Source organism: Sphaerodactylus townsendi, linkage group LG07 (genome assembly GCF_021028975.2).
Source record: "Sphaerodactylus townsendi isolate TG3544 linkage group LG07, MPM_Stown_v2.3, whole genome shotgun sequence".
Classification (NCBI taxonomy): Eukaryota; Metazoa; Chordata; class Lepidosauria; order Squamata; family Sphaerodactylidae; genus Sphaerodactylus; species Sphaerodactylus townsendi.
Window position 1 is genome coordinate 34,762,872 of NC_059431.1, and position 20,492 is coordinate 34,783,363.

At 42.3% G+C, this 20,492-nt stretch overlaps 1 protein-coding gene across 2 annotated transcripts in view; it reads right to left on the minus strand.

Annotated features, from left to right (window-relative positions):
- Window positions 1-20,492, minus strand: part of CMYA5 (cardiomyopathy associated 5) — a 75,234-nt gene that overhangs the window by 23,025 nt on the left and 31,717 nt on the right. For both annotated transcript variants that reach the window (XM_048503828.1, XM_048503827.1), the window contains exons 5-9: window positions 20,250-20,272; window positions 11,587-11,705; window positions 6,452-6,601; window positions 4,568-4,714; window positions 823-970 (exon numbers count right to left, since the gene is read on the minus strand). In XM_048503828.1, coding sequence (XP_048359785.1) covers window positions 823-970; window positions 4,568-4,714; window positions 6,452-6,601; window positions 11,587-11,705; window positions 20,250-20,272 — 587 coding nt within the window. The remainder of the gene's footprint in view (window positions 1-822; window positions 971-4,567; window positions 4,715-6,451; window positions 6,602-11,586; window positions 11,706-20,249; window positions 20,273-20,492) is intronic.

Genomic DNA, 20,492 nt, shown 5'->3' on the forward strand with positions numbered 1-20,492 from the left:
AACTAGGTTGGACCAACCAACCTAGTTGAAAAGGTGGTTAACAGAACAACGAACGTTCAGTTTCCAGCGGTGGAGGGATGGATGCAACCAGACAGCGTCACAGGCTTTTGGCACACAATAGCAAATTTTCTACTTTAAACAGGGATATTTCACACTTTCAAAGGGCCAAACTGCAGAATAGGATTTTTAACGTCGGGTCCAGATTGCCCAGGCCTGGCTCCCTTTTCCCCACAGCTACACAGCACTTGCTGTCTGAGAAAAAAGGACAGTGACCAGCTGTTATACAAGAAGCTCAGAGCAGTCAATATACATGAGGTTATTCCTTAAACCCACATGGTGAGCGCCATGCCCAAACAGGGTTCTCAGCCCTGATTTTGCTTGACCCAGCACAGAGGGCGGATAGCAGTGAGGAAGATGGCTGCATTTGGACTTGGAGATAAAACACATTTGCATTTGGAGATAAAACACATCAGGGCTGCATTTGTACTTTCAGGAGAGAAAACACATCAGAGAGGATGCTGATGCTCTAGTGCCCTGGGTCTGTAAATCCAGCTCAGGATAGCTTGGATGGGACCCAAATAAGGCTTTGGTGTTTAGTCTCAACTTTTACTAGCACAAATTAAAGGTATTTCTGAGTATAATCTCAGAGATTAGCATCTGGCACAAATATTAATCACAAAAGCAAAAGCTGGTATCTCCCTTTGGAACATCCAGGCCAACACAATCATCTTTCTCCTAAATAATCTTAGTTTGGGAAAACTCTTTTTTAACGCACACACACCCTTCCCATTCCACTGCATCTGCATTTCAAAGCATACTGACCTGAGGCCTTCACCTTCTGGAGAATATTGCCTGCAGTACTCGAGTGTGAAAGAGTCTGTTGCTTCTGAATGGCCGGTGCACCAGCGAATGGTGGCAGTATCCCAGCACACAGTGCAGTCTTCAGCCTTCATTACAGGGGTTGGGGGAGCTGCGGATACAGTGGGATGTTAGCTGTACTGCCAAGAATGCCATAAAAGCTACAATAGGCACAATTCGGAATAAATGAAAAGCTCAGTTCCAGGGTAGCCACAGCAGTCTGCTACAACAATAGATCTATGGAAGCATAAGCGTTTGTAGGCCTAGAGCTCAAAACAGTGTTTTGAGAGCGAGCATTATCCAACATTTATCCAACAATGTAGGGGAGCAGCTTGTGTCGGGTGCACAAAGTGAATCCTCAGTCAGCGGAAATACATATGGGGGGCCCGGAATCACAAAATGCACAAAATTATATCTGTGACATTTCTGTGTCAAGCTACAGAATGTACAACATAAGCACAGTGACCATCCAGAACAGGTGGTACCTGGAATTCTCCCACTGTTACAATTGAAGAAAGTGGCTGCTTTGAAAGGTGGATTCTTTGGCATTATATCCTGCTGACCTCCTTTCCCTTTGAACACCTTGCTCTCCTCGAAACTCCATCCCCCCAAGTGTCCTGGTATTTCCCAATCCAGAGCTGGCAACCCTATCTATCAAGGGCAGTATTGTCATTCTGATTGGCAGTGGCTCTATGGGGCCTGTTACCTGAGATCTCTTACAGCACCTTGTTTCCTTAACTTGAGGTGCAAGGTATTGAACCTGAGACCTTCTGCATGCAGAACAGATGCTCTAACACTGAGCCATGGGCCCTCTGAACAACTCCACCTAAATGAGGGTCTTGCATTCCTTTGGAGGTTTACATAGACGTTTAACAGATTATACCTCTTGTATTTAATGAAACAACTGTTCACAATTTTCTCCATCTCTGGCTCATTCCGCATATGCAAAATATCTTTGAAGCTGTGTGGAATAGCAAAATCCACTTGCAAACAGTTGTGACAGTGGTTTGAAAACGTATTATTTTGCGTGTGCGGAAGGGGTCTAAGAGTGGGTATAGCAGCCAGCTGAAAATTCATTTCTTGCATCTGATGAAGTGCATCCTAAGCGTCTTCTACAATAAACATAACTGGTTGTTCAAATGCCACAAAACATCCTTTTGTTTTTGAAAATGGCAACGTTACCTATATCATGATCACAATAGACTAAGGTGAAATAATCTATTGTTTTAATGGTGGATGGGTGTCCTAGTGGAGAAGGTATATCTTCAAGAAAATGGGCTTAGGAAGGTACAGCTTCTATTCACTAGTTTATGATTGTATTCAGATGTCATGATAAACCATGGCTTGTACAAACCGGAGTTTTCAATGAACTTCAGTTTACCTTGTAAGGTATCAATAACAAATCTTAGTTTGTGTATATACTTCAGTTATTGTTTCTTGCCTTTTCCCCACCCACCAACAGCTCAGAGTACATCTTCTTTATAGTATACTGTATTCCCTGCAACCGGGCAACTACGAAGGACAGTGCTACTCAACAAAAACGTAATTGGTGAATCTCAGCATCACCACAAAAACATCAGCTGTGTTAAACAAGCCAAATCGAAATTTAAGTCTGAAATCCCAGATTGGTGATATCCAGCAAACTCTGGTATGCGGGACCATCTAGATTCACACCTAATCTGGGTTTTGATCAAAGAATGAATTTTAAACCCAAGTTTATTTGGGCATCTCAAGGTAGTGTCTGGGACAGGAAACACTAGTCTCACAAGGTACTAAAGCAAACAGATTTCTAGGTGGTTTGCAGCATGATGCTTGTAAAATCTTGTTTGAATGCTGCCTTGAAGCAGTACAAAATGCTACAACATAAATAGAAGGTAAATTGTGGTCTGCTCTTGCAGCATGAGTAGAAAGCATGTTGTTTCTTGGCAGAGAGCTGCCCTTTCATACTCTCCCTCCTGACAAGAGAATAGTATCATATATATCTATTCCACTGCATCTGGAATTACTTAGCAAGCCAAACATGATTATTTGTTTTATCTCCTTCCCAGGCTTCACTTCTTTGTCCCCAACACATTTGTGCTAATTTGTGTTCTGCTCTGAGGAATGACGCTGGGATACATTATGTAGCAAACTTATCGGAATTCTGTCCTTTGCAGCCTCTGAATGAACAACGGGGGGTGGGGGTGGAAGCACATCTTAATAGTATGTATGGCTGGGCTCCTAACTATTCCCAGCTTATCTTCACAACAGAGGTGCTTCAAATTCAATTCTGCTGTTTTGTGGCTTATTACACCTAAGCTCAAGGGACCATATGAAACGGGCAGAGGAAAAATACACATGCAGAAGGACACCAGGTGCAAACAATGTGAAATGGGGACTTTGAATAGCCCGTAATCCTAGGCGGAAGGTAATTTAGTTTCCGTCCTATGCTTCCTTCTGTGATCTTATCCATTTCAGAATAGAATAATGGCAACCTGTGAGTCGGCTCAAATCTATTAAACATTTCCAGAAAGACTTAACAGCAGCCCTATAGCGTGAATATCAATGTAGTAATGTAAAGTCGTGATATAAGAAAGTATCTGGCACAAGCCAAGCTGCATTAAGCCCTTTTTAAGTCCCATTTGTTTCAGTAACAGAGCTACGCACATGCTTACATTTCTCCCAGTGTCACCAGTACCCTTTAACTGCTCAATTCTGGTAGGTTTGGAAATGTCAAAATTCCAAGTTTAGATTACAGAGATAGGTAAGTTTCCAATTTGTCCCATTGTTTCTTGCTCTAGAATGCAGAACTTCTGTTTCTACTACATCTGCTCACTCATAAAGCCTGTTTCAGCCTTCCCTGCCACCAGCTTTTAACTAAACCCTCCACCCCCAGAATCTCTGATTTGTTCCCTCCGACAGCTGGGTGGTGTTTTTTTTTTTCTGCCATCAACTCAGAGCCAACATAGCATTGGGAGGTGGTTTACTATTGCCTGTCTTTGGCCCCTTCCACACATGCAAAATACTGCACTCTCAATCCACTTTCAGTACACTTTGAAGCTGGATTTTACTGTGCAGAATAGCAAAATCCACTTGCAAACAATTGTGAAAGCGGATTGAAAGTGAATTATTCTGCATGTGTGGAAGAGGCCCTAGTGTAAGGACATAATATTCCTTGGAGGCTGCTCATCCAAACATTAATCAGGTAATTAAGTAATTAATTAATCTGCTTATCTTCTGAGATCTGATAAGATCAGGCTAGCCTGGAGCTATCCAGGTCCTGGCAAAAGCTATTTATACAGTTAAAAATCAACCCCGACGGACTGTCATAACTGCCCAGGCAGGACTGTCAGCATTCTGCCATTGTGTGCCCAGATACATTTCAGAGGGGGGAAACAAACTCAATAGTGCAATGGACCAATCACACAAAAGCATCAAATATGACTAGCTGCAAGGTAATCACGAAGCGACAGTAGTGAAAGCTTCAGTTCATACACTGTCAGCCTGAGTGATTAAGTTATATGTATGAACCAACCTACTGCACAGACAGCTGAGATTTTCCAGTTATATGAACCATCCCTAAAAGTATACGTGACAAAGATTCACCTAGCTGAGATACATCGCCTAGCTGAGACTGTTTCTTCTATCATTCTGTAGTATCTCTTCTGTTCTTTAAATAGAAATACTGTCAATATTAAGAAAATTGCCTTCCTAAATGCAAACTACTTACCAGTTCTAAATGTGGATTTCTCACTGGGAAAGCTACATCCTGCGTAGTTTACAGCCATAATCCACACATTATAGGAATGGCCAGGTTCCAAGTCTTCCAAAATGCAGTTGCTCTCCTTCACAGTAACACGATATTCTTCTACTAACCCTACAGCAAGGAAACAAATACATGCATAGGTCCTCATGCACAGAAGGCGATGACAAATAGGCTTCTCTAATGGAAACCTTTTTTTACATTTTATATGTTCCTCTAACATATGCTCAGGAGTTAACCACCAACCTTTGCAAGAACATGTCTAACCCACCCCCACCACTCCCACACACAAAAGCATTTACCTGAATTAATAACACGTTTGTTCAAATTTTGGGACTGGGATGAGCAAAGTGAATGTGTTCCTTGTGTTATATAACCAGATATTTTTTCTGATGTATTCTGTCAGGTGCCAGTAGACGCAATGAAATCGAAATCTTGAAAACACCAGTATGACTTCAGACGTAGTTGGGTGCCCATAATCTGAGGGCTGGTCCAGCAAATGTCAGGAGATTTTGGGTTAATGTCTAAGGGCGGGCAGGGTTTGCGGAGGATGTGATGTCATTTCACAGTGACACTTCAGGCTGCCCCCAATCTGTACAGTCTTTACCACCGAGACCAGGGGAAATTTCTAGAGTGTCATTGGGGAAGACCTCCCCCCCCCCCTCCTGTTCCTCAGTTTCTTGGGAACAGCACATTGGGACATATTTACTGCATTATTGCCACCTCGCTGACACTGACTTGTACAGTGGCACATTAGAAGGAGGTCTCAAGTGTGACTTGGCATATAGATAAGCAACAATATGACACCTCCCTCATATGCAATTTTTATTTCCCTAAAATTGTATTCAGACCACACTTTTTGCCAGATTTCACTTAATTGTGCTTCATCACTCACAATCCCATTGGTAATCTTTATCTTTCCCCTATTATTCTCTTTCTGGTATCTGAAGCTGCCTCTGACCCCCAATAATAAATGCAGAAGCTAACTGGACACCCATTAGACACAATGAATGGGCACTAAGCTTGTCAAAATGCAGGAGACTGACATCAAAGAATTTAGTTCATTAGCTGAATTTCAAAATTGTCAGTGAATTGGGCCAGATCTGACTTATCTGACGCCCTACCCTTAAGACAAAATTTCCACAAGCCAATTAAAACACTTTTTCTGTCCCATCCTGCTTTTCACGGGCATGCCTAAGACAGGTAGTTTTAAGCACATGCATGCTAGGTTTATGAACCCACTGACAGTCATGAAGGAAAGTTGATTAACATTCACCTTTTAACCTTTCTGCCTTTTATAATACACCTGTGATTTTAGTCAGACTCAAATTGCCTTCTTAGTGATATGTGAGCATGAAATTTCATTTTTCTATCACTCAAAGAAGGATTTTCTTCCTGACAAAAAATCCCATGGGAAGAATGAAGTAGCATCTAGACAGGTGACATTGCCTCCTGTATTTCAAAACTTCCCCTTGGAACTGACAGTAACCCTTTCTCTCAATGACTGGGGACAAGTTTCACAAACAATTCTGACAGGCAGGTTTTCAAGCCTTTGGGGAAGTTTAAATGAGGTTGGTTCTTTTGTTGCAGGTTTGAAAGGAGTGATTTTTTGAATTATTTTGTTATGTCATTCAAGTAATCTCGTTTTTGTGAACATTATTCCAGGAAAGGGAAATTACATGGATCACAGATTGTGATGCACAATTTTCTGTCACAGCTTACACACAAAAACTGTCCCTACTAAGTTACTGATATCATATTTACACTTTTAAAATCAGTCATTCAAAATGTGTGTTATTTTAGAAACTTCATCTCCATTCAGTCCTGCTCCACCCTTACCCATTCACATACCACTTTGTTCTTGCCTTCCTTGGTGTTCCTCCATACAATAGACTTGGAAGAAATCAATGACATCATCTTCACTCACAGTCCAGTAAACGGCAATTGAGGTGCTTGTTGCTGAGTTTGGTTCCTGAGGTTGCAATTTGGGGGTCTGTGGAACTAGAAAACATACAGGCAGTTGTCAAGCAAAGCGCACAGCTACAGCTCTTGTGGCTTCAATCTGAAATGAAGTTGTTGAAAAGAAGAGGCACCTTGATGGTTTATCAGTCAAGTCACAGACTGGTATAAGCTGATGCTTCTGATCTTTTGGACATGCAATGATCAGCATGCAGATGGGCAAGTTTTAAAAGGACTGACAAAACTACCTCCTTGAAAGAACTTGTCTGAAAAGAATCGATGAAAATCGAAACCGATGAAAACCGAGGCAAACTTTTCCATAGGAATCAATGTATATCCAATTCAACCATTCTAGGCACTCCAAAAAAACATACCAAAAACACATTTTTGGTGAATAAACATTAGTGTTTAATGCTGAAAACAGTAACAAACAATAACACTAGGACCAGCTTCAGAGCCAGTGGACCAATGTCGCACCAGAAAGCTGTCCAAAGAGGTCTGTTTCTGACGCCTCTTTAAGATTTGTCTGAAATGGGGCAAGACATTGTCATTAAACCAGTTGCAGACACGGCCTGCCGCAGCTTTGTCTGGGTGATTTTTCTTCACGAACCCCTGCACCTTACTGCAAATTGATGAAAACCGAGGCAAATCAATGAAAACTGAGACAAATTTTTCACTGAAAAAATCGATGAAAACCGAAACCGATGAAAACCGAAGGCAATGAAAACCGAGGTTCCACTGTATAACAAGAGTTTATCTCCTATTTCTATTCAGCCTATCTTGGGGAAACAGATCACCAGTTTAGCGTTTTCAAAATAAGTTGTGTTGAGTAGACATAAAACATCCTTAGAATATCTTAGGGGGAAAAGCTGTGTGAACTTCCTTTCCTCTCCAAAATGCTTCTTTTCATGTCCTCAAGACATTTTATTTGTGCTGTGCAGAAAACAGCATAATTGTTACACCAGTTTAACTAACATGGCTTCCTCCAAAGAATTCTGAGGATTGTAGTTTGATGAGACTGCTGAGAATTCTCTAGTAGGGAGATTATAATGACATTCGGAAGCAAAGTGTCCAGGAAGTAGACTCTTGTTAAGCGAGAACAATTCATATACTTCCTTGTCCAGCAAAAAGGGCATAATTCTTAAAACTTCCCACTACTAGAGAGTCTGAGGCCCCTTCCGCACATGCAAAATAATGCATTTTCAAACCACTTTCACAAACATTTGCAAGTGGATTTTGCTATTCTGCACAGCTTCAAAGAGCATTGAAAGCAGTTTGAAAGTGCATTATTCTGCATATGCGGAATGAGCCTGAGCTTCTCAGAAAGCTGATTCATGGAGATCTTTTGCAGTGCTGTAATAGCATTATTAACCCATTATTAATCCATTCCAGCAATGCATGCAAACACCAGAGCTACTGATTTCAAACAAAACTCACAAATAGTGCCAGCCTGAGCAGAGTTCTGCCCTCTAAGCCCATTGAAATCCGGGACCTTAGAAGCATGTAAGTTTACTTAGGATTGTACTGTAAAAGTGGGATGCCTTCAAAAGAAGGATCAAAAACATATCCCTGTTTGATAGAACAATGATTTGGTAGAACAAACAAAATCCCTCATCCTTCTCTCCTGTTTGTGCTTTGCCTCTCAGATTCTTTATTCTGTGTGAGTATTAAGATCAACACAGAAAATGTCCCCCTTCCCCCACCTTCTGTTTTTCAGTTATTTTCAGAGGCAGTCATGAATTGCTGTGGCAGAGGGGAAAAACTCAAAATGCTGATGCTGGCAGTTTTCATATGATGAAGAAAAAGAACTGCCTGTCATTCGAAACATTCATCCTTCCCATCACTGAACACAAACTAGATTATTTTGTTATTTACTCAGGCTGGAGACAGACTTAATTATTTCAGAGCATTGAAGAGAGAATGCAAGAAGCACCATAGACTGTACAGTGCTTGCTGGTCCCATAGTCATTTCTGGTAAACAGATCTTTGTAAAGCTTAAGAAACTTGCAAAACCAGTTTGAAGAGAAGAAACAAACAGCTCAAAATAAATAAATTGGTACACATCATAGCTACCAATGCCTCCATCCTATTACTGTCTGCTTCCAGACTTTTTTTTCAGTGCTTGCACCCAGCAAAGGGGCACACTACTGAACAGGGACAAACGTTATGACAAAATTACCTCACACAAAATACATTTGGGCTTTCTGTGGTTGGATTGTTGAACTAGGATCTAAGAGGTTCAAATCCCATGGAAGCTTGGTCCAGTCATTCTCTCTCAGCTTAACCTACTTTTGAAGGCTGTTGGATCCCCATTGGGGGAAAAGTGTGGTATAAAAAATAATAATAAATAATAAAAGAAGAGACAGAGGATGAAGCAAATTTGCAATATTTATCAGCATCTCATAGGGCTAAAACCAACACCCTGTTTCATGTTGAATGTGATTTCATTAAAGTCTATACAGGCCAAGCACTGGTCTTGTTGAAGTTTGTAGTAGTTAACTGGGCTAAAAGCTGGAGGATTTTCAGAGAAGCGCCTATCCAGCAGACAACTTGTCAGTTGAGAAGTTTTCCACACATTCAGTTGTGCAATGTAATGCTAAACTGGAAATGCAGATAGTACAACTGGCCACAAAAAAGGTTTACAGCACAGAGTTTTGAATGGGAATCCCACATTTTGACTGAATGTGTCAATGGAGTTCCATAGCCAAATCTCTTGATATCTGTTTTGGCCGCGAGATTAGAGTTGCAGCAATGAAAAAGAGGGTTTTAATTTCTCCCTCCCCAAAAAATACACACCTCATTTTCTGAATTGAAAATTGCTCCTGTTGGTTACTTGTAAGCTCAGTAAGGAAAAGACAGGTACTGGTTTTACAATTGGCAGAAATGGGACATTTTTTTGTACTGGGAAAACAGAGCATAGAGAAAAAGTTAACTTTTTTCTTCCCCACGGCTGTACCCCAATTCTTGTTGACTGCCAAGCACAAAACTCCAATATCTCGTCAAGCTTGAACTTTAAGCTATTAATACTGACCCCTGTAAATCCCTCAGTTTGATATTTGAATTATAGTGTAATTGAAAGTGGAGTTACACATTTCTAAGGTCATTGACTTCAACAGATTTAGAAGGCTGTCAGTCACTCTCTTTAGAACTGTACAGCTAGTGAGAATCAACTAATTCCCTGTGGAAATTGCTAGTGTTGTGTGCACTAAAATCACTGCACTGCTTCTGTGGGCACATGATCTTCCTTCATCTTCCCCTCCCACAGCAACCTGAAATATCCTCCGAAATTCTGTTCCTAGCAGTCCTATCTCCCTAGGCAACAGGGTTTGGTGGGCATTTTGGGCTGCTGTAAGAGGTTGCTACTGAACGAAGGTTGAGGTGGGAAAAGCCAACTTCTACCACTGTCTTATATTTACTCTACACAGAAATCAGACCTTGGCTTTGAAATTTACATAATAATGGCATTTTGATTTTTGTTTGCTTGTGTGCTTCAAAGTGAGCATGCTTCATGCCCATCTGTGTTCTCTACCACAAACCATTCCCATGTGGCTGATGGAGTTTTATCTCCCAGAGCAATTTTCAATGTATTTGTTCATAAGATTTGGGGGGAGGGAGAAGTAGTGAAATTGGCTGCTCTCTCCATCACATCTCTTCCATCTGGAAGACCGCTTCATATTCATAGAATGCTAGCTCTGAACTTTAGTTGTAAAGGGCATGGGAACAGGATAAGAGGCAGCAGCTTCTGCCAAATGAACCTCCTCCAAAAGGTCATCCTCTGTTTGCAACCTCACGATGTGAAGTAAAGTAGGTAGCAATATGTTGCCAGATCTAGTTTCGAAGTTGTAGTGCATTTAGTAGCATTTGACGTTTCGCCTGCATCTGTGGCTGGCATCTTCAGAGGGAAGATGCCAGCCACAGATGCAGGCGAAACGTCAGGAGAGAATGCTGCTAGAACACGGCCATACAGCCCGGAAACCACACAGCACCCAAGTGATTCCGGCCGTGAAAGCCTTCGACAATATGTTGCCAGATCCTTTTGAGTGGTGGCACCAAGATTGTGGAATGCCCTCCAGAAGGATGTTTGGGTGAAGCCCATGTCATCTTGACAAGCTTATGGGTCTGCCAAAACCTGATTGGGACATGTTGGCTTGGTTGTGTGCTTTTACTGACAAGACTGGTCGATTCCGCACTTCAAAAATGAAACTAGATACAAACTGGGTTGGTTTGAGCACATGCCTTTTGAGCACGGTTTCAAGGTGCCCACTACAACTTCTGCCCCATAAGTGGCAGCAACGCAGCAGCCAGGCAGGAGTACCCACTGTCGGTGGATCAAACGTGTGATCTGCTCAGGGGCTATCCTGATTGGCTGCTGCGTTGTGATGGGGCGGGAATTTTTTTCATTTTCAAACTGACGGATCCACGTCTCTGCGAGCATGCACAGAACAACCCTATGCGGTTGTGGATATGTGGATACGTGGATACGAAGTTTAGGATTTCATTGTATTGCCTTTTACTCAGTGAAACGTTCAAAACCGGTCCCGCATTGACTTCATTTTTTAAAAATTGGACTCCTGTTTTTGTTATCTATTTTATCATTTTATGAATATCTTGAGGATACACGTGAAGAAAAAGACTTGTGCTGTGGGGATTCATGATGTACCAGATCACAGGGGAAAGGCACAACTTCTTCCTTTTGCGCATTATTCTGGAATCACGAGACTGTGTTTCCTTTTTTGGCACGGTCTCATTACTGCTAGATTCTTTCTTCAGTTCACTTAACATAGTGATTAATCCAGACCTGCAGCTGACTTCCCTTTTCAGTTCAAACAAGACATGTTAGTTGCTTTTTCTCGTTTCCTGCACCATAATCCAAACAACTTACAATCAGGCTTCACTTCAAACTCAGCTGATTACTAATTATATGTACCATCTCCCAACACCAAATTTCCTTTCTCAAGCACATTCCTTTTTTTTTAGGTTTTGATACATTTTTAAGCCTTCCAGCAAATGCTCATGCAGATTCTTACCAGACATGTGCTCTAAGGCCCAGTTGCCACTTGCTGAGTTGCCTGCAAAATGTTCAAAATGCGAAAACGCAGTGGGAATTTTTTCCAGAGTCTGAATATCCTCCACAGCAGAAAGTAGCCTATACAACGACAAATACATACTCATTGAAGTACATACTAATAATATCCAGTTGCCAAAGCTAATGCTGAAAAATCCAAGATTTGCAGTTCCCAGAGGCTCATTCCGCACATGCAGAATAATGCACTTTCAAACTGCTTTCAGTGCTCTTTGAAGCTGTGTGGAATGGCAAAATCCACTTGCAAACAGTTGTGAAAGTGGTTTGAAAACGCATTATTTTGTGTGTGCGGAAGGGGCCTAACTCAAGTTCTTTACTATCTGTGCCCCACCAAACCACGCATGACAGCACCCCTCCCCAGTGTTCCAACAGAGTTTCTCATTTTATAGCCTTCATCAGACTGAAGGATGTGGAATGGCTTTTAATTCTAATATAATTTCATTTAAAACATTTTATGATGCATTCAACCCAATTCAGGAGCCCCACGGTGGCAAACAAGCACATTTTAGGAGCCCCACGGTGGCAAACAAGCACAAAAAAACATTAAAATTAGCTTTAAAATACATGTACTAAAACAATTAAACAAAACCCCGTCAACACATTTGCAGGAAGGAAGGGTCAGTGAGGAAACATCAAGCAAAACAGCAAGGTGTCCACTTGCTGGAGAAAGACAATGACCAAGGGGAACAGGTTAATCTTCCAGAGGAGAGAATTACATAGACCTTTAACTGGTTGCCATTAGGACTGCCCCATCCCTACTTGTTTCCTGCCACTGCTCCAAGCTGCAATAGAAGAAAAAACGATTGCTGGCCCCATCCAAAGGGGAGAGGGTAAATTCACCCATGGGAGCAGCATGTTGCCATCATGGCCCTCCCCATTGCTGGGACATGGTACCAGTGTCATCATAGAATCGAATTATAGTGTTGGAAGAGACACCAAGGACCATCGAGTCCAACCCCTGCAATGCATCCCTGTTGATGTAGCGGGGGTGGGCCAGGAGAAGAGCCGATGTTAGTCGGCTTCCTCCTGGTCATTAGCTGCAGGCTGAAAATTTAGATTTATGGCACCAAAAAAGGTGGCATAAGTCTATGAAGTGCAAAGGGGGCATCTCAGTAACAAGGAGACTTTTTCGAACCTCCCCACGCCACCTGGCAGCCTCTGTGGGAGACTGGCCTCTTGGATAGGGCTGTCCATAGCCATAAGGTCAACTGTGTGCTATCTCTCCTAAGAAAAGCAAGGAAGCTTTCTAAGAATTGTGAGAAACTCTATGGTAAAACTCAGAAGTTATTTCACATGATTTTACCACAGAATTCCCAGTGATTCCTAAAGAGACATGATGTCAGTTCCAGTTTTTTCCTGGCAGAGATGTCACACTGTCACTGATGGCTGCTCACCCCCATGTCCCTACTCCCTGGTCTTCCACTGGTTGTCTAGTTGCTTCCCAGCTAGATTCAGATGATGGGGCACTTCAAGAGGACCATAATGACTAGGTAGGTTCATATGGGAGTAGGTGGAAGTCCTCAAGATTAGTGAGTTAATTTTCATTTAGTGGGTTATGTGAGGCCACTCAAGATTGGGAAACGTCTGAAGATTTGAAGCCAGGAGAGACCAGAGCTTGAGAAGGAGAAGGAGGGCAGCAGGGATATGATTCCATAGAGTCCACCCTCTGAAGCGGCCATTTTCCCCAGGTTAACAGGTCTCTGGTGTGGAGATTTAATTCCAAGAGAACTACAGCCACTACCTGGAGGTTGGCAAACCTACCATAAGGAGATGGAAGCATGTCTAGAATAGACTACAGGTCAAAGTAAATGTGACCTATATGATCTGCGATTAGGATTTTCCAAGATTCTTTTTTTAAAAAACTAAGGCTGAATCCAATCAGGACATTTAAAGTACTTTTCAGCCTTTTTCCCTAATTGGTGAGCACATGTGGGGGAAAATCAAAACAGAAAGGTGGTTTTAATTAAATGAGCTTGTACTACCTATCTGAATTGATTGATGGCTATACAGGAAGGTTTATTTACAAATGTAATATGGTGTGGCTTGACATGATGCAAGGCACTTGATGAGTTACAGCTTCAAAGAAGGGGAAAGCCGTTGGTGTTAGGCATGACAGTCTTTCCCCAATCTTCAAAGTAATCACATTGGGCTGTTAGTTAATTTTACTTTTAAAAGCTGAAGAAGACCCTAATCATAGATCTCTCTTGTCATGTCTACCTTGTCCCATATGAAAAAGGAACAACTGTTAAAATCAAGCAGGGCACACTTTGAAAACATGGCTGCCTTCCAGGTCTTAGCCTGATAATCCTGCCTCTATCTTTATAAGAAGAAAAGAAGGCTAGATGGGTAGCGACTAGGAGACCTTGGGGGCAGGGATATAGGGGCAGCCATGAGCCATCAGTGATGTCGTAACATACTTTGAGTGAGTGAGTGAGTGAGTGAGTGAGTGAGTGAGTGAGTGAGTGAGTGAGTGAGTGAGTGAGTGAGTGAGTGAGTGAGGGGTGGCATGCAAGTGAGGGGAGCCTCTCCATCAAGCCTCTCTAGAAATTGCTGGAAATTCTACAATAGAAATTAAGGTGCTGGAACTTTGTAGGGAACCCATGTTTTAAGATGTGTTTTCATTGATGTAAGCCACCCTGAGCCTAACCAACAGGGAATGGTGACCTATCTATATCTATATATAAAACTAACCATGCGTTTGTTCCTCACGGTCTAACTCACGAACCACTGGAGCAAACGCCCTGAAATTTTCAGGAAACGCTGCTCACCCGGCCAAGAGTGTTTTCCGCCCCTGAAAAGGCTCAGGGAACACACCTGAGCCAGGTAAACACGAGCGACAGGGCTGCGATCCGGGGCTCATGCATATCACTTCACAGCTGTTGCACGCAGCCCATGCGCTGGCACGAGAGGACAGCACAAGCGGAGGGTCTGAATGACGAAGCCAGCCGGAATCCGCCGAAACATGCGGACGGCCAGCTGATTGCGCCCAGTCTCGCCATCAAGAGCAGTGGGGCCGGGCCGGGATGGGACGGGGGGGGGGGCAGATGGTCAGGCCCATGCCACCGGAGAACGCCACCAACGGAGGGGCGGAAGGAGGGAGCCAGTCGCCCCGTCGAGAACTGCGAAGGTCGGCTGAGCCACAGCAAAGCGTGGCCGGGTCTACTAGTAACTTAATAAAATAAATAAAACCATATACTTCCCAGTGATTCTTAGAGAGGACTGATGTCACTTCTGGTTTTTCCCGAGAAGTGATGTTTTTCCCCTCCCTCCCCAGACTCCTGCTGTTTTCCAGGCCAGGCCCGGGAACCCTAAAGAGTACTCAGTAAATACTCAAAAATTAAAAGGTCTCAATAATATCCTTTGAAGTATTTTTAAACACAACAGATCATTTAGCTTAAAGAAAACTGAGGGGTTCTAAAGACATAGCACAGCTGTTGTTAAAAATTTAATAACACTATGTGCGCACACACACATAAAAGGAAGGAAAAAATGAAAGCAAAATAGATTAGAAGTAATTAGCTCCTACTGCAGAGCTCATTACAGAGAGAGAAGAGAATATATTTTTAACCCAGATACAGAAAATATATCAAAGGGTCTGAAAAGATTTTAATGCAAAAGAATGCTGTATCATCTTTTAAAATACACATATCACAGCGATCTTTATTTAGAAAGCACAATACAATGACTTTGCAAAGCACATGTTACGTAAAATCCAGAGCCGGTCTTCAAACTTTGAGGTCATGAACAGGAAAAAAGAAAGTGGAGTCTTAACTTTCTTTAGATTCCACACATAGATTTGAGGGGTAAGTATCATGCATTTGCCTATATCATTCATACTGTATTTATCATTCAGGTGTGCTATATGCCCAGCTGCTTCCCCACTCAATGTACAGAATTGCTACTTTGGTGAGACTGAGGAACTCTCAATTCACACACATTTCTTGGGGGAGGGGCAAGGCTCTAGGGTTGCCAACTGGGTTAGGAAATACCTATCTAGTAATATCTGGATATCTAAGTCTGCAGACATCAGGATTTGGGTTGGGAAAGGGCATCAGTGGGGAGTAATGCCATAGAGACTATTCTCGGAAGGTGCCATTTTCTTCAGAGAAATTGATTTTTTGTAATCTGGAGATCAGTTGTAATTCCAGGAGATCTCTATGTCCCACCTCCCATCTTGTGGAATAGCATGCCTGAGGAGGTCAGGAAGGCCTCCTCCACAGAATGTACGAGTCAGAAATGTTCATAAGGGCATATTTATAAAGAGATCTCCAGATTACAAAAAAGAGATTAGTACTGTAACATAATAGAACAGCTTGGTAGGTGGCTTTTATAAGGCAATAGGATTGTAGTCTATTGCAATGACTATTTTATGTATCGCCTTGCCTTTACTGCATTGTCTTCAACCTCAGTAGCCCACTTTCTGCATCATGGCATGTCACAGAACACAAGAACATAAGAAAGAGCATGCTGGATCAGACCAGAGTCCATCTAGTCCAGCACTCTGCTACTCACAGTGGCCCACCAGGTGCCTTTGGGAGCTCACATGCAGGATGTGAAAGCAATGGCACTCTGCGGCTGTTGCTCCTGAGCACCTGGTCTGCTAAGGCATTTGCAATCTGAGATCAAGGAGGATCAAGATTGGTAGCCATAGATTGACTTCTCCTCCATAAACCTGTCCAAGCCCTTTTTAAAGCTATCCAGGTTAGTGGCCATCACCATCTCCTGTGGCAGCATATTCCAAACACCAATCACACGTTGCGTGAAAAAGTGTTTCCTTTTATTAGTCCTTATTCTTGCCCCCAGCATTTTCAATGTATGCCCCCTGGTTCTAGTATCGTGTCATACCTCACACTTTGTGCTTTTGTTTTGCTTGCATTATTTTCCAGTTCTGTAATCCTAGTCTTACTGCATTTTATTGGATATTTTATACTGTCTAATCAAATAGTTTCCTGTATTTTGCAATTCACTTTGAGTCTCAGTGAGAAAGATGACCTATAAATGAAGTAAATAAACATGCCGATGATGCCTCAGCCCTCCTTTCTTACATTTTTGCCTTTCAATATGCTTTGTTTTACCAAGTTTGGAAATTATTCAAAGTTTCCAGGAGACAGGCTGAAAAAATGAAATGCCTACGAACCAGCAGCAGCATTTACACACTTAATTATGGAAATTAAAATTTTTGTGTCTGTTAGGAGGTGTAAACAATTGCAAAGGATTATATGATTCTAAAATTGCAAAATGGAATTATTTTATAAGGGTGAAAACAATATTGCTCATTGCACTCCTGCTGCTGTATAATTAATTATGATCTTAGATAGCACGGCTAGGGGAGGAGCCAGCCATTAGCCCTGTTATACCAGTGGCCAGGGCTTTAGACTTTAGACTTCAGGGGGTTGGACTTGATGGCCCTTGTGGTCTCTTTCCAACTCAATGATTCTATACTTATGGCACCCAAAAGGTGATGTAAGTCTACTAAGCCCAATGGGGGCTTCTCAGTGGTGGGGAGGCTTTTTCACAATTCAAGCCCCCCCCCCCCCACACACACACACACTGGGAAGCCTCTATGGGAGTGGCAGGGCAGCACACCCGCAGTGCCACAGTCAGCTCCTGGTCCCTAAGATGAGGCTGCTCGACTATTGCTGTTAACTTTTGCATTATGTTGAACTTTTTATAGCTGGCATTATGCATCTTATATTATTTTAATTTTTGAATGTATACATTTAATATTCTTATTTAAGTAATTTATTACTTGTAGATATAGCTTTAGAGATATAACTGATAGGCAGAAGAATAGTGTCTCCCTAAACACACAGGCAAGATGTAACATGCCGATGAAGTGATTTTGTTTCACAAAACAGGCATAAAACCAGGAAGCTTGTCTTTGAATTTAATGTTATGGACTGTTTCTGAATGGCGGACATTGTGACAATGGCCCTTTCCCCACTTACCTTAAGCCCCGCGCTACTCTCTCCTTAAAGTAGCTGGGTCCAGCTTGCACTTCTACTTCAGGGCTACAGCGAACGCGAGCTACCTCGCCCGGACAAGAGCCTCTCTCCCGCCCCCTTAGCGTGCGTAATTCCTGGCGCCTTTTCAAATGGCGCCTTTTGATGACCAGGTCGTGGGGAAGCCAGGTCGTGGGGAAGCCAGGAATTGCGCGCACTGGGAAAGGGCCTCTCTCCTAGAGTGGGGAAAGGGCCTCTCTCCTAGAGGACGCCATGTGAGAATTAGGCATAGTCCACCTGAATGTTTATGGTGAACTTCTGGAGATTCTTGAGTAATATGTTCATAACTATTTTTCAGTTTCTGCGCTTCAGCAGACACTCTTGCACAGAAGTATTAAAAACATATAGCACTTTTATACTTTATATATTTGTGTAAACAATTGAAGGGGGTTTTTTTGGCTATAGCTTTGGTATAGTTTTATTTTTTACTTCTTTCAAGGACAGGTTTGACTTCTTTCAATGATAGCTATGACATGATCTTGCAGAAGAGATTAGGAGGATCTCTTCCCTGCCAGCTTTCAGAGAAGTGTGTATAGCTGTGTTATCTGAGAGGGTTTTCCACAGCTGAGGCTGAATAGCTTAGTTTGGATGCAACTGAGGATTCCTGCTGAAAAGAATGGAGAGGCAGTTCAGACCTCGAAATCCTCATTTATACTATTCATAGATTCACAAAGTTGGAAAGAGCCACACAGGTCATCTAGTCTAACCCGCTGCTCAATGTAGGCTCAGCCTATAGCATCCCTGACAAATGTTCATCCAGTCTTTTTCGAAAGACTGCCAGAGAGGGGCAGGTTCCATCTCCCCGGGCAGCTGATTCTACTGCTGAATTACCTTTGCTGTAAAAAAAACCCCATTCTTAATGTCCTAATGTTCCTGGGGGTGCCCTGTTCCTTAGGAGGGCATAATGGGCTGCAGTGGGAGACGTTCTTTGCTGATCAAAATACCTTCTGTCAGAAAAAAAAAATCTGGTGGATTCAAGCTAGAATTTTGCTGGGGGTTGGTGACTGCATTTGATTAGCAGTGACTTTGGATTTTCATTATATTTATATAATTTTATTATATTCTTTATATCATACTTGTTATTTGTGTATTATATCATGGGGGAGTAGAATGGTATGGTATAGACCAGGGGTTTGCAACCTGCGGCTCTCCAGATGGTCATGGACTACAAATCCCAATTGGCCATGCTGGCAGGGGCTGATGGGGTTTGTAGTCCATGAACATCTGGAGAGCTGCAGGTTGCAGACCACTGGTATAGACAGATGTTATCAGATCTCAGAAGCTAAGAAGAGTCAGTACTTGGATAAGAGGAGACCACTAAGTAAAACTCTGCAGAGTGAGGCAATGGCAAACCACTTCTCCTCACCTGACTTGAAACCCCCGTGCTGGGGGTTGTTGTAAGCCAGTTGCTGCTGGATGGCACATATATCATGATTTTATGTCTTATTGTTTTTGTTGTTGTAGTTGTAGGTCACCTTTTAGGAGAGGAGGTGTGTTAAAATATTTGAATGAATAAGTTGAATGGGTTTAGGTTTGCCAGGGCCTCCCTGATCCCTGTTGGGAGATGAAGAGGTAGGGCTGCCAGATCTAGGTTGGGAAACTCCTGAAGACTCGGAAGATGAAGCCTGGGGCGGAAAGTGATCTATCTCAATGAGGTACAATGCCACAAAGTCCACCTTCCAATGCATCAATTTTCTCCAGGTGAGCTGACTTCCATAGTCTAGAGATGATTCTGGGGGCTCTCTGGTCCCACCTGGAGGCTGGCATCCTTAACTGGTATCATCTGACCTACCAGGAAGGGTGGCTCTGCATAAGCAAAAGCAGTGATCCCACAGGATAGAGAAACAGGCTGGAAATGGACAATAGGTTCTTCTGAGATCAGTACTTATGCTGCATGTACACTGCTTTTTAATACAAGAGAAATATGTGTGTAAAATAATGGAAAACAATAGTTCTCTCATACCACTTTCAACTACAGATTGATTATCTCAAACCAAAGGTCCTTTTCAAAGCCAAAAAAACCACAATGGTCCTTAGATCAACTCATTCTTACTTTGGGAGGAGTCCTTCCAAAAGCAACCACAAACCTTTCATGCAAAAAAGAAACAAAATAAACAAGATAAATGCAAACTTCATGGTGGGGGCGGGGACTTTGCAGCATTCACTTGCTATGATCTACATTTAGCCCAACCCAACAAGCTGCCACTGAAAATCACTTTTATTAACATTTCATCTAACAGGGAAGTTAATTCAGCAAACCATGAACATTCTCAAATATTGCATTTAACAAAATGTGTTTCGAATCTTAAAATGGTTTTACACAACCACGACAAACACCTGAGTAAAAACAACTATGCAGATGGCACTGCAAAAGGGCTAGATTTCAATAATGCTATAGGTATTAATATTGTAGTTATGAATGCATGCAAAACATTTCAAACATTTGCAGCTGCACCACACAATTGACTCCTTGGTACCTACTTGGGCATTTCTGAAAGGAGGCATTTATTTTGGCAGCATGCTTTGTACAGCATTTCAGAGTATTAAAACATTCAAACATGCTGTTCCTACTACTAACAATGCAACAAAGCTCCATTTCGTATACCTTTTGTTTATTTCCTCTGATGACTAAGGGAGGGAAAGGGAGGGAAGGAACAGATTAATGCCTGTTATAAAAGATACATGACATGAAAGTTACAAGATGTCATTAATGTACAATGCGTGGCCCAATGTTGTATCAACCCGAAAAGGCTGTGATGCCTGAATACCTCCGGACGATTGTGTATGTTGGCAAATGGATGAGGTCATGAGAGCAGATCTTTCCTGCCTTTTTCCAGCAGCCATGAGC